This window comes from Piliocolobus tephrosceles, chromosome 1 (assembly GCF_002776525.5).
Source record: "Piliocolobus tephrosceles isolate RC106 chromosome 1, ASM277652v3, whole genome shotgun sequence".
NCBI lineage: Eukaryota > Metazoa > Chordata > Mammalia > Primates > Cercopithecidae > Piliocolobus > Piliocolobus tephrosceles.
Window position 1 is genome coordinate 93,526,692 of NC_045434.1, and position 14,984 is coordinate 93,541,675.

General features: G+C 44.6%; 1 protein-coding gene across 1 annotated transcript in view; it reads right to left on the reverse strand.

Annotated features, from left to right (window-relative positions):
• LOC111543946 (GON-4-like protein) overlaps window positions 1-14,984 on the reverse strand; it is a 78,090-nt gene that overhangs the window by 47,781 nt on the left and 15,325 nt on the right. Inside the window, exon 3 of the mRNA XM_026457050.1 lies at window positions 2,242-2,433. Coding sequence (XP_026312835.1) covers window positions 2,242-2,433 — 192 coding nt within the window. The remainder of the gene's footprint in view (window positions 1-2,241; window positions 2,434-14,984) is intronic.

Below are 14,984 nucleotides of genomic sequence, written 5' to 3' on the forward strand. Positions count from 1 at the left end.
CGAGCCCAGAAATACAAAATCAGCCTGGGCAACATAGTGAAAACCGTCTCTAAAAAAATAATAATAATAAAATAAAAATGAAAAAGCCAGGCATTGTGGTGTGCACCTAGAGTCCCAGTTACTGGGGAGGCTGAAGTGAGAAGATCACTTGAACCTAGGAGTTCAAGGTTGCAGTGAGCTTTGATCATGGCACTGAACTTCCAGCCTGGGTGACAGAGCAGTACCTATCTCTTAAAAAAAATTAAAAATTAAAAAAAAGAAAATAAAAGATACATAAAATATTCAAACAACAGAATGATACACAGCAATAAAAATGAACAATCTACAAGTACATCCAAGAATATGGATGAATTTCATAAATATAAAACAATGTTGGCCGGGCACGGTGGCTCATGCCTGTAATCCCAGCACTTTGGGAGGCCGAGGCAGGTGGATCACGAGGTCAGGAGATCGAGACCATCTTGGCTAACACGGTGAAACCCTGTTTCTACTAAAAGATACAAAAAATTAGCCAGGCGAGGTGGCAGGGGCCTGCAGTCCCAGATACTTGGGAGGCTGAGGCAGGAGAATGGCGTGAACCCAGGAAGCGGAGCTTGCAATGAGCCAAGATTGTGCCACTGCACTCCAGCCTGGGCGGCAGAGCGAGACTCTGTCTCAACAACAAAAACAAAACAAAACAAAACAAAACAAAAAATATTGAGGCTGGGCACGGTGGCTCACACCTGTAATCCCAGCACATCGGGAGCCGAGGCTGGCAGATCACCTGAGCTCAGGAGTTCAAGACCAGCCTGGCCAACACAGTGAAACCCCATCTCTACTAAAAATAAAAAAATTAGCCCTGCATGGTGGCCGTGCCTGTAATCCCAGCTACCCAGGAGGCTGAGGCAGGAGAATCGCTGGAACCCGGGAGGTGGACACTGCAGTGAGCCAAGATAGCACTACTGCACTCCAGTCTGGGTGACAGAGCAAGACTCTGTCTCAAAAAAAAAAAAAAAAAACATTGAGAGAATAAACGCAGTCACAATGCCAGGCACGGTGGCTCACGCCTGTCATCCCAACACTTTGGGAGGCCGAGGCAAGAGGATCAATTGAGCACAGGAGTTGAGACAGTGGGGCTCCATCTCTACAAAAATAAAAATTTTTAATTAGCTGGCTGGGCCGGGTGCAGTGGCTCATGCCTGTAATCCCAGCACTTTGGAAAGCCAAGGCAGACAGATCACCTGAGGTCAGGAGTTCAAGACCAGCCTGGCCAACATGGTGAAACCCCACCTCTACAAAAAAAAACAAACATTAGCTGGGCATGATGGCAGGTGCCTGTAATCCCAGCTACTAGGGATGCTGAAGCAGGAGAATTGCTTGAACCCAGGAGGTGGAGGTTGCAGTGAGCTGAGATCAAGCCATTGCATTCCAACAGCCTGGGCAACAAAGCGAGATTCTGTCTCAAAAAAAAAGAAAAAAAATATTAGCTGCCTGTGACAGCACGCGCTTACAGTCCCAGCTACTCCGGGCTGAGACAAAAAGATCACTTTAACCCAGGAGGTCAAGGCCACAGTGAGCTGTGATGGCACCACTACACCCCAGTCTGAGTGACAGAGTGAGACCCTGTCTTCAAAAAAAAAAAAAAAAAAAAAAAACGGCAGTTATAAAATGTACACACGATTCCATTCAAATAAAAGACAAAAAGACAAAACAACTGGCTAGGCGCAATGGCTCACACCTGTAATCCCAGCACTTTGTGAAGCCAAGGTGGTTGGATCACCTGAAGTCAGGAGTTCGAGACCAGCCTGGCCAACATAGCAAAACCATGTCTCTACCAAAAACATAAAAATTAGCCGGGTGTGGTGGCAGGTGCCTGTAATCCCAGCTACTCTGGAGGCTGAGGCAGGAGAATCGTTTGAACCCAGGAGGCAACAGTTGCAGTGAGCTGAGATCATGCCCCTGTACTCCAGCCAAGAACGAAACTCCGTCTCAAAAGGAAAAAAAAAAAAAAAAATTGAACCAATATATGCTGCTAGGCATCAGGATAGTGGTTAACCTATGGGTAGAGAGTAATTGAAAGGGAAGACAAGATGGACTTCTGGGTACTGATAACATTCTGTATCTTGATCTGGGTCCTGCTTACAAGGGTGTATTAAATTGGTGAAAATATAGTGAATTCAGGATATCTTAGGATATGTGCAGTTTTCTACATATTATACTTCAATAAAGATGTTTCATTTAATTAAAAAGAAGAAAGCCTACCCATTGGAATGAAGAGTCCACCATCTTCTATCTCTTCCTCAGGTTGGTGAAACAGAGTCCTGAGTGGCTTTTCTTGAGGAGAGGCACAAACATCTGGCTGGGTTGATTTCCTGGGCTGGCTTACTGGTTTTGCAGATTGGCTGCCTGATGGCAGTGAAGGTATCTCCCCTTCAGAATGCATTTGAGGTTTCCCTGAAGAATCACAAATATTGCTCCACACTTTGACCATTCTGAATCATACTCTGTTGTAGAATTCAGCGTCTTATTATAGTCTTTCTAGGTAGACAACTTCATGAATTAAACATATACTATACAGGCATTTTCCTTTCTTAAATCAAAGCTCAGATCCAATTTATTCATCTGTAAAGTCAGGGAAATAAACTAGGTAATTGCTAAGGCCTTTTTGTTTCTAACATGCTTTCAGTTTTGCATTTTTTCCTACGAAAAATCAGACTCATAATTGTAGAGGAAATCCCTGATGACATTTTATATAGATGACCATTAAAACCACATTTCATCAGATATAATTATAAAATGCCCTGACTTTGTAAATCAATTTGACAGAGCAGAAGAGTAACTGTCACCATAAAATTGTAAATATATGCTTCTACAGTCCATTAGACAACTTTCTCACCTCAACACTTCATAAACACTCCCTTTGTCGGGGGAGTAGGTAAGGATAGCATTAAAAAGACAAAGAAAAAAGGGGTGATGGTGCATGCTTAGAGTCCTAGTTATTTGGGGAGCTGAGCTGGGAGGATGGCTTAAGGCCAGGATTTTGAGGTTACAGGGAGATATGACTGCACCACTGCACTCCAGACTGGGCAATGTAGCAAGACCCTGTTGTGCAAAAAAAAAAAAAAAAGCCAGGTGCTTATAGTCATTACATGGCTCATGACTATAATCCCAGCACTTTGGGAGGCCGAGGCAGGAGGATCACTTGAAGCCAGGAGTTTGAGACCAGTCTGAGCAACATATCGAGGCTTTGTCTCTACTAAAAATAAAAATTTTTAAAAATTAGGCTAGGCCAGGTGGCTCACACCTGTAATCCCATTACTTTGGGAAGCCAAGGCAGGAAGATTGCTTGGGCCAGGATTCAGGAGTTTGGGACCAGCCTGGGCAACTTAAGGAGACACCTTGTCTCTACAAAAGTGAGGGGCTCTACAATTAGCTGGGTGTGGTGATACACACCTGTGGTCCCAGCTACTTAGGAGGGTGTGGTGGGAGAATCACTTGGGCCCTGGAGTTCAAGGCTGCAGTGAGCTGTGATCATGCCATTGCACTCCAGCCTGGGTGTCAGACCAGCCTGGTGTCATACTGTCTCTCTCTCTCTCTCTCTCTCTCACACACACACACACACACACACACACACACGCAAAGAAATATTCATGTAGTATTAAAAGTAGGCTGGGCACAGTGGCTCACATCTGTAATCTCAGCACTTTGGGAGGCTGACGTAGGCAGATCACTTGAGGTCAGGAGTTGGAGACCAGCCTGGCCAACATGATGAAACCTTGGCTGTAAAAAAAAAACACAAAAATAAGCCAGGCATGGTGGCAGGCACCTGTAATCCCAGTTACTTGGGAGGCTAAGGCAGGAGAATCGCTTGAACCTGGGAGGCAGAGGTTGCAGTGAGCCAAGACAGGGCCGCTTCACTCCAGCCTGGGCAACAGAGCGAAACTCCTTCTCAAACAAAACAAACAAACAAAAAAAGAATGCTGGGCACAATGGCTCATGCCTGTAATCCCAGCACTTTGGGAGGCTGAGATGGGTGGATCACTTGAGGACAGAAGTTCGAGACCAGCTTGGCCAACATGGCAAAACCCCATCTCTACTAAAAATACAAAAAATTAGCTAGGCATGGTGGCGGGCACCTGTAATCCCAGCTACTTGGGAGGCTGAGGTAGGAGAACATGTTGAACCCAGGAGGTGGAGGTTGCAGTGTGCCGAGATTGAGCCATTAAACTCCAGCCTGGGTGACAGAGTGAGATTCTGTATCAAAAAAAAAAAAAAGTAAAAAGTAAACATCAGAAATCAGGCTATCAAGGAAATAGCTTGCATATATACAGAATATCCCTGGGCTATACACAAAAAAATTGTTTAAAAGTTACCTGGGAAGAGGACTTGGGGAGCAAGAGTACAGAGTAAAAGGACGCCTAAATTTTCACTGTGTACTTGTTCTATTTCCGAATTTTTTCCCTAGTTTGTGTACTACTTAGTTGAACATTTTCTTTCAAAACACACAGACAGTCTTTATACTTGGGTCTCACTTTGTCGCCTAGCCTGGAGTGCAGTGGCATTGTTATAGCTTACTTCCATCACACCATCCAGCTAAATCTTCCGTTTTAATGGTGTTTATTCTAATAGAATTTTACTTGTTCTTCTGAATTTGACTTACATACCCTAATTTCCACTTATGCTTCTTCTTTCTTTGCCTCCTAAAAGTGAGTAGTATGATTTTAGCTTATAATTAGTTGATCTGTACTGTTCTCAGCTAATTTTGATGTTATGATCGGCCAGCTGTGGTGGTTCACACCTGTAATCCCAGCACTTTGGGAGGCTAAGGTGAGCGAACTGCCTGAGCTCAGGAGTTTGAGACCATGCTGGGTAACATGGTGAAACCTCGTCTCTACTAAAATACAAAAAATTAGCCAGGTGTGGTGGCGGGTGCCTGTAATCCCAGCTATTCAGGAGGCACAAGAATCACCTGAACCCAGGAGGCAGAGGTTGCAGTGAGCTGAGGTCGCACCACTACATTCCAGCCTGGGCGACAGAGTGAGGCACTGTCTCCAAAAAATAAACAAATAAATATAAATTTAAAAATAATAATTTTGATGTTATCAACACAGAGTTCTTAGGTTGGCAGTAAATAAGTTACAGATATGCTCTGAATAAGGTTTTGCTTTCTCTATTTCTCTTACCCTGCTCAGCTTCTCTTTCTGAGGTCTTTTAGCATCCAGCATATCTATAAAGGAAGGTGGGGTCCTAAAGGGCTCAGGGAAGGGGAATTAAATTGAAAAGCATTGTGGAGTCAGAGAGAAAAAAAGGTTGTAGAAAAAAGGAACAGTTCCTCTATGTAGAGTATGAAAAATGATTTTGTGGTGCAGCTGATAATGTGTTTGCAGGGACAGTTTTTTTTTTTTTCTTTCTAGACAGAGTCTTGCTCTGTGGGTCAGGCTGAAGTACAGTGGCACGATCTTGGGTCACTGCAACCTCCACCTCCCAGGCTCAAGCAATTCTCCTGCCTCAGCCTCCCAAGTAGCTGGGATTACAGGCATATGTCACCACGCCTGGCTAATTTTTGTATTTTTAGTAGAGACAGGGTTTCACCATGTTAGCCAGGCTGGTCTCAAACTCCTGACCTCAAGTAATCCACCCCACTAGGCCTCCCAAAGTGCTGGGATTACAGGCATGAGGCAACGCACCCAGTCCTGCAGGGACAGTTTAAAAAGTAGTTCTAATTTTTTTTCTTTTTTTTTTTTTTTTTCTTGAGACAGAGTTCCACTCTTGTTGCCCAAGCTGGAGTGCAATGGCACGATCTTGGCTCACTGCAACCTCCGCCTCCCGGATTCAAGAGATTCTTCTGGCTCAGCCTCCTGAGTAGCTGGGATTACAGGGATGTACCACCACACCCAGCTAATTTTGTATTTTTAGTAGAGATGGGGTTTCTCTATGTTGGTCAGGCTGGTCTCGAACTCCTGACCTCAGGTGATCCGCCCACCTCCGCCTCCCAAAGTGCTGGGATTACAAGCACGAGCCACCGCGCTTCATCAAGTAGTTCCAATTCTTTGTTGTTGCTGAGACAGGGTCTTGCTCTGTCCCCTAGGCTGGAGTGCAGTTGTGTGATCTCAGCTCACTCCGGCCTCAACCTCCTGGGCTCAAGTGATCCTTCCGCCTCAGCCTCCCAAGTAGCTGAGACTACAGGTTCCTGCCACCATGCCCAGCTAATTTTATTTTATTTCATTTTTTTTTTTTTTTTAGAGATGGGGTCTCACTATGTTGCCACGTCTGGTATTATACTCCTGCCCTTAAGCAATCCTTCCACCTCAGCCTCCCAATGTACAGGGATAGGTGTGAGCCACCATGCCTTACCCCAAATATTTTTTAAGTAGTAAAAACGTCAGTAGAAGAGGCTCTGCCTACCAAAGTGAACCTCTGTGTTTTGAGGGGCAATACTTGCTTAGATTTTAAAGTTCTGGTATGCTTGTTTAAAAAGTCATTTGTGTGGGCATGGTGGCTCATGGCTGTAATCCCAGCACTTTGGGAGGTTGAGGTGCACAGGTCACTTGAGCTCAGGAGTTTGACACCAGCCTGGCTAATGTGGTGAAACACTGTCTTGACAAAAAATACAAAAATCAGCCAGGCATGGAAGTGCGCACCTGTAGTCCTGACTACTTGGGAGGCTGAGGTGGGAGAGTCACTTGAGCCTGGGAGGTCAAGGCAACAGTAAGCCGCGATCACATCACTGTACTCCAGCCTAGGTAACACCGCTGTACTCCAGCCTAGGTAACACAGTGGGACCCTGTCTAAAAAAAAAAGTCATTTGTGGCTTCATGCCTGTAATTCCAGCGTTTTGGGAGGCCAAGGCAGGAGGATTACTTGAAGTCAAGAGTTAGAGGTTGTAGTGCCATTATTGTACTACTGCACTCTAGCCTGGGCTACACAGTAAGACTCTGTCTCTCTAAAAATAAATAAATAAATAAATAAAAAGTCATTTCTAGCTAAGCCCAGTGGCTCACACCTGTAATCCCAGCACTTTAGGAGGCTGAGGCAGCAGGATCACTTAAGGCCAGGAATTCTAGGTTGCAGTGAATTATGAGACCTCACCTGTTAAACAAACAAACAAAAAACATTTCCATGCTGGGCAACTTATAGAGACCTTGTGTCTGCAAAAAGTCAAAAAAAAAAAAAAAAAAAAAAGCAGCAGCTGGGTGTGGTCATGCAGGTTTGCAGTCCCAGCTTTTTTAGCTGGATGGTGTGGCTCCTGCCTACAGTCCCAGTGACTTGGTAGGATCATTTCAGCCCAGGAGTTAGAAGCTGCAGTGAGCTATGATTGTACCACTGGACTATAGCCTGGATGACAGAGTGAGACTTCATCGCTTTAAAAAAAAAAAAAAAAAAAAATTTAAACACTAACACCTGCAGTCAAGAAACATGATTTAGGCTGGGCAATGCAAACCCAGAAGGCAGAGCTTGCAGTGAGCCGACATCGTGCCACTGCACTCCAGCCTGTAATCCCAACACTTTGGAAGGCCGAGGTGGGTGGATCACTTGAGATCAGGAGTTCAAGACGAGTCTGGCCAACATGGCAAAACCCTGTCTCTACTAAAAATACAAAAATTAGCCAGGTGCAGTGGCACGTGCCTGTAATCCCAGCTACTCGGGAGGCAGAGGCAAGAGAATCACCTGAGCTGAGGTGGTGACGGTTGCAGTGAGCTAAGATCATGCCACTACACTCCAACCTGGGCAACACAGTGAGACTCCTTCTCAAAAAAAAAAAAAGAAAGAAAAGAAAAGAAAAAAGAAACATGATTTAACAATGTATTGCCAGGCGCAGTGGCTCACACCATAATCCCAGCACTTTCAGAGGCCTAGGCAGGTGGATCACAAGGTCAGGAGTTCGAGACCAGCCCGACCAACATGGGGAAACCCCATCTCTACTGAAAATACAAAAATTAGCCAGGTGTGGTGGCAGGAGCCTGTAATCCCAGCTACTTGGGAGGCTGAGGCAGGAGAAACGCCTGAACCCAGGAAGCAGAGGTTGCAGTGAACCGAGATCACGCCACTGCACTCCAGCCTGGGTGACACAGCAAGACTCCGTCTCAAAAACAAACAAACAAACAAACAAACAACAACAAAAAAAGGTATCAATTGTAACAAAATATCAATACTTCAAAATAATCCAACTATCTTATCTATGCAGTATTTTCATTTTTTTCTATAGTGTATATGATGCTGCTGCTGCATTCATAATCACAAAACTAAAATGTTATTTAAAATAAAGTAAAACAACAAAAAGAACTTGTACTAAACAGCAGGGTTACAGGTGATTTTTATTTTCTCCTTTGAAGTTTTCAATATTTTCCAAAGTAGATATATATGAACTGTCAATCTTTCTTTCTTCCTCTCTGTTTTGTGTTACAAAAAAAAAAAAGTTACTTAAAGAAAAATTCTGGAGAGACTCTCACAGTGTACTTTTATTGCTATTACTTGTATATACAACTAATCAAAGTGCAAAGTAGTAGAATCAATTTTTAATTCTCCAGATTAATGAAGGGGAGTGATATCACAGATAATACTAAACAATAAATGTTTATCTAAATCTGGATATCTGTAAACTGATTTTAAATATCTCTTAATTACACTTATCAATAACTGAGTGACTATGAACCCATAGTTATTATCCATTCCTTCTCTAGCATTTTAATCTTATAATTTCTCCCAGTTCCTTCTGACAACTTATCTTGAAAAAATATTCAATAATCTTGCTGCCTTCTCTAGCTATTTATCATTGCCCATTCCTCCACCACAAAAAAAGGAATGAAGGCTGGGTACGGTGGCTCACGCCTGTAATCCCAACACTTTGGGAGGCTGAGGCGGGCAGATCACAAGGTCAGGAGATCAAGACCATCCTGGCTATGGGGAAACCCCATGTCTACTAAAAATACAAAAAATTAGCCGGGCATGGTGGTGGGCGCCTGTAGTCCCAGCTACTCGGGAGGCTGAGGCAGGAGAATGGCGTGAACCCGAGAGGCAGAGTTTGCAGTGAGCTGAAATCGCGCCACTGCACTCCAGCCTGGGCGACAGAGCGAGACTCCGTCTCAAAAAAAAAAAAAAAAAAGGGAAGAAAGTGGAGGGGAGGGGATGGTGGAGGAAGGGAGGGGATGGTGGAGGAAGGGAGGGGGGAGGGGAGGAAGGGAGGAAGAGAAGAAGGGAGGAGGGGAGGACAGGGATGGGGGAGAGGGATGAAAGAAATCTCTGGTGTGTCATTCCTCCTCCTTTTTCCTTTTTTTACAGACAAGGTCTTGCTCTGTCACCCAGGCTGGAGTGCAGTGATGCAATGAGAGCACACTGAAACCTTGAACTCCTGGGCTCAAACTGTCCCTGTTTCAACCTCCTGAGTAGCTGAGACTACAGGTATGCACCACCACACTTGGCTAATTTTTAAAAGTTTTCTGGGCCGGGGCAGTGGCTCACGCCTGTAATCCCAGCACTTTGGGAGGCCAAGGAGGGCAGATTACGAGGTCAGGAGATGGAGACCATCCTGGCTAACACGTTAAAACCCTTTCTCCACTAAAAATACAAAAAATTAGCCGGGTGTGGTGGCAGGCGCCTGTAGTCCCAGCTACTCGGGAGGCTGAGGCAGGAGAATCGCTTGAACCCGGGCGGCAGAGCTTGCAGTGAGCTGAGACTGCGCCACTGCACTCCAGCCTGGGCAACAGAGAAAGACTCCATCTCAAAAAGAAAAAAAAAAAAGTTTTCTATAGAGATGGAACCTAGATGTTGCCCAGGCTGTTCTTGAACTCCTGGCCACAAGATCCCCACATCTTGGCCTTCCAAAGTGTTGGGATTACAGGTGTGAGCCACTGTTCCTAGCCCCATTCCTCCCTCTTTAAATCCTTCATATAATGTCCTTTCCTCAACAAACTCCTGAATCTACTCTCCAAGATCATCAATCTTCAAATGTAACCTTTTTCTCAGGCATTATCCTTATCCCTCCTTTGCTACTAAATTTTAAAGTACCTTGTTCTTAAAGCACTCCTTCCTCTTTTCCCTTTTACTACTACTTCTCCAGTTGTTCCTTCTCTGTTATTTATCTTCTTCCTCAATGCAAGGTTTTCTTTAATCCACTGTTCTTCCCCCTCCATGTCTGTTTCCATGGAGAAGAACCATGACTAACACTGTGAACATTTCTAGTCCTTGCCTCTTACTAAATTTCAGTCTCAGATTTCTATTTTTGCTTGCTGGCCCTATTGTCACCTCACATTCCATTTGAGGTAGGAGATCGGGAGGACTTGTTTTCCAAGCACTGGTCAAAAGACCCCACTGAACAAAACAAGAGCTGATCAAAAAACTGGCCAAAACCAGCTAAAAGCAAGTTGGTGATGAAAGCCATCTCCTGTTGTCCTCCTTACATCTGCATGCTAAAAGAACCTCCCACCAGCACCATGACAGTTTACAAATGCCATGGCAACCCCCAGATGTTACCTTATATGGTTTAAAAGGGGAGGGACTCTCAGTTCCAGGAAGTCCTCACCCCTTTTCCAGAAAATCCAATAACAATCCGCCCCTTATTTAGCATATAATCAAAGTATAGCCATATATATATGGCTATATAGATCTCATGCCTTTGGGGGGGTCACTGTTGACCATCCCCAAATGCTCTGGGATTTTCGGTATTTGGTATGGGGACTCTCATGGGCTGATGCCTGGATACTCTGGGTATTTTGACATTTGGCACCGTTACATATTTTTTCCTTGTTGTCTTTGTATATATACAGCTAGCCAGCAATCCACAGGGCTGCTGCTGCTGCTGCTGCTACTTCTCTTTCTTATGGAGCAGCCATTTCCCTTCCTCTGTTTCTCTAATAAACTTACTTTCAATTCACTCTGTTGGCTCAGTCATGATTCCTTCCAGTGCAAAGCCAAGAACCCTCCTGGGCTGAGCCCCAATTTGGGGGTGACCTGCATCATTCTTTGGTGACTATGAAGGCACCAATAATAAGCCAAAGGGAACTGAGGGAGACCTTTAGCCAGACCCTAAATTAAAACTGATTGGGTTGAGCACTGTGGCTCACGCCTGTAATCCTAGCACTTTGGGAGGCCAAGACAGGTGTACTGCCTGAGCTCAGGAGTTCGATACCAGCCTGGGCAACACGGCAAAACCCTGGCTCTACTAAAAATACAAAAAATTAGCCAGCCATGGTGATGCATGCCTGTAATCCCAGGTACTTGGGAGGCTGAGGCACAAGAATTGCTTGAACCCAAAGACTGACTGGCACCATTTGGCCTCCACGAAAAGGTGAGTGTCCCCTTTGTTCCCCCTCAATGTGTGTTTTGTTTTTGGGGTTTTTTTTGAGATGACATCTTGCTCTGCCGCCCAGGGTGGAGTGCTATGGCACGATCTCAGTTCACTGCAACCTCTGCCTCCCGGGTTCAAGCGATTCTACTGCTTCAGCCTCCCGAGTAGCTGGGATGACAGGTGTCTGCCACCATGCCTGGCTAATTTCTGTATTTTTAGTAGACAAATTGGCCAGGTGGGTCTTGAACTCCTGACCTCGTGATCCACCCGCCTCAGCATCCCAAAGTGCTGGGATTACAGGCGCGAGCCACTACGCCTGGCCGATGTGGTGTTCTTTTTTTTTTTTTTTTTTTGAGATGGAGTCTTGTTCTGTCGCCCAGGCTGGAGTGCAGTGGGGCGATCTCCGCTCACTGCAAGCTCCACCTCCCGGGTTCACGCCATTCTCCTGCCTCAGCCTCTCAGGTAGCTGGGACTACAGGCGCCCGCCACCACGCCCAGCTAATTTTTTTGTATTTTTAGTAGAGTGTTAGCCAGGATGGTCTCAATCTGACCTTGTGATCCGCCTGCCTCGGCCTCCCAAAGAGCTGGGATTACAGGCGTGAGCCACCACGCCTGGCCAATGTGGTGTTAACTGATTTACTTTCTCTTTCACTCTCTTCTCTCTCCCTTTACCTTTTCAAATCAATCAGGAAATGCGAATGGTGTCTCTAGGTTGTTAGGCAGTTCGTTGTCCCCCATCATCTGGGTGCCCCAGACAGAAGCACACCTGGGCATCTAAGTCCTTTGTAACACTTCGTCACCTTCTCTCTTGGACCTTTCTCTTTAGCTTCTAATGACCTGTCATTTTACTTTTCTGCTCTTAGTGCCTAAATGCATGCTTATGTTTATCCTGTTGTCATGTTTGTAGTCTCTGTTTTGGCAACTTGGATAGTTGTTTCTATTCCATGTAAGGCAGGCTTTTGTTATTTTGAGAGGTATTCCTTTGTGCTGACTCTGGGATGTCAGAGTCACATTGTTCTGTGGCCCCATCTGTGTTAGGTCTCATGTCTTTGAGCCTCACTGTTGGCCACCCCCAGATGCTCCCAGGTTTTCAGCATCTGGTATGGGGACCCTCACTGGCCAATGTCTAGATACTCCAGGTTTTTCAGCATTTGGTGCCGTTTCATTTTTTTCCTTACTCTCTTCGTCACTGCACCCACTTCAGCAACTTCTTCTAGTCCCTCCTAAAATCATAAATTTTCTTTTCTGCAACAGGTCTCTTCCTGTCTGTTTTTCTTTCTGCTCAAAATGAGGGTCCCAAATGAGCTACCCTGTTCAAGCCCATTTTTTTGGAGGCCCTGACCCTCTGACCTGATGATGACTCCCTGCAATACAGAAAAGCAGCTGCCTGAACACTTTTTTTGGTGTCTCCACTGATGGGTGAGTTCTCCACTGTCTCAGGGACTCCAAGGACATCCCCTGAACAACAACTCCTCTCTTTCCCAATTCACATTTGCTGTTACAGGAGCCTGTTTTTCCTAGCTTCCTTTCCCTTTCCACCTCTTCTGTCTTCTTTTATTATACTTCTACTGGTCATGTCTCTCTAGGATTGTGGGTTAGAGTCCCACCCTGGGACAGTCCCAAGGTCTTGGGTCCAAGATCTCTGATCTTGAAGTTGTCATAGTAAGGTGCCCCTTCATCCGTCAATGAGTATTCTGGCTTGCTCTCTCTCTCTTTCTCTCTCCCCCACCAGAGAAACAAAGGGAAAGGTACCCTCATCCCCCACTCTGCTTCCTTTCCCTCTTTCTCTTTCCTGCCCTTTTTAACTCTGCTTCCTTTCCCTCTTTCTCTTTCCTGCCCTTTTTAATCATCTCCTCCTCCTCTGAAGCTGAAGGGGAAAAAAAGCATAAAAGAGGTTTTTAAAATAAAACTGTTATGAAAACTACCTTACCCAAATTCTAGTCTACAGTTTCCTTGGATTACCTATTAGAAAAAACAAAGTTTAGCCATGTGAACAGGTTTCAAAATTGTCAGAAATAATTTAAATCCAGCTATCTTTAATAAAGTCCAAATGCTTTTCACATGAGTCCTTTGGTAAATAAAACTTGTTTTCAAATTATTAATAAAGACTGGGTGCCGCCGCTCACACCTCCCAACATTTTGGGAGGCTAAGGTGGGAGGACTGCTCGAGCTCAGGAGTTCAGGACCAGCCTGGGCAACACAGTGAGACTCCATCTCTAAAAACAAAAAAGTTAGCCAGGTGTGGTGGCACACACCTATAGTCCCAGCTACTCAGGAGGTTGAGATGGGAAGATCACTTGACCCCAAGAGGTGGAAGCTGCAGTGAGCTGTGATCATGCCACTGGACTCCAGCCTGGGAAACAGAAACCCTGTCTCAAAAAATCAATTAATTAAATAATTGCCAGAAATAGAAATGTCTTCAAAATTGTATAAATAAGACTAATTCAAGATTGTTGGCTCAATGAAAATAGCCGAATGTTCTGAGTTACTGGCAAAATGCCCGTGTGTTTAAGATTCTTACTTAGGAGTTCACCTAATGTTCAGAATTTAAAAATGGTTAACCAGGAAATAACTTTGAATGACCAATTTTGTCTAATATAGTTCTAGCTAGGCACAGTGGCCCTCACCTGTAATCCCAGCACTTTGGGTGGCCAAGGCAAGTGGATCACTTGAGGTCAGCAGTTTGAGACCAGCCTGGCCAACATGGCAAAACCCCATCTCTACCAAAAATAGAAAAATTAGCCAGGCGTGGTGGTGCATGCATCCCAGCTACTTGGAAGGCTGAGGCCCAAGCTCTTGAATCCAGGAGGCGGAGGTTATAGTAAAGTAAGATTATGCCACTGCACTCCAACCTGGGTGACAGAGTGAGACTCTGTCTAAAAAAAAAAAAAAAAAAAAAAAATTATAAATAATAATAAATTAGGTAAATGTAATGAGATAAATGCTTGTAAGTGAACTTTTTTATAATTTAAAATCTTAAAATCATTTTGGATGCTTATTGGATGCGTGGGTCATTTCCAATTAAGAAAGGAATATGATATAGGGAAACATTTTATAATAAAATAAAAAATTTTAAAAACTGTGGAATGGTTCTCATCTATAAAATTCTAATATCTGATAGTTCAGGATTTCTTGCTTCCTAGGTTGATATAAAACTTACCAAAGAAGATGCGTTTTTATTGAGAAAAAGAATAATTGTGTCTAATTCAAAAGTTATCTAAAGGTTGGACTTGAAAAGGTAATTTACGAAACCAGGTAGAAAGGAACCAGTAAGTAGGGAAGAGATAGGTAAAGAAAGTTATGGACGTTCAGAGGTATTTTTGGTAAGGAAGGTTATAAAGAAAAGAGAGTAATTCTACATAAAAGAATCCTGCAAATCTCGGCAGGGAAAAAAAAGGATATTATATGGTAAATTATTGTTCTAGAGTAGTAGAATGACTAGTTATTTAAGAAAAATGTAGGCCGGATGCGGTGGCTCAAGCCTGTAATCCCAGCACTTTGGGAGGCCGAGACGGGCGGATCACAAGGTCAGGAGATCGAGACCATCCTGGCTAACATGGTGAAACCCTGTCTCCACTAAAATACAAAAAACTAGCCGGGCGAGGTGGTGGGCGCCTGTAGTCCCAGCTACTCGGGAGGCTGAGGCAGGAGAATGGCGTGAACCCGGGAGGCGGAGCTTGCAGTGAGCTGAGATCCGGCCACTGCACTCCAACCTGGGCGA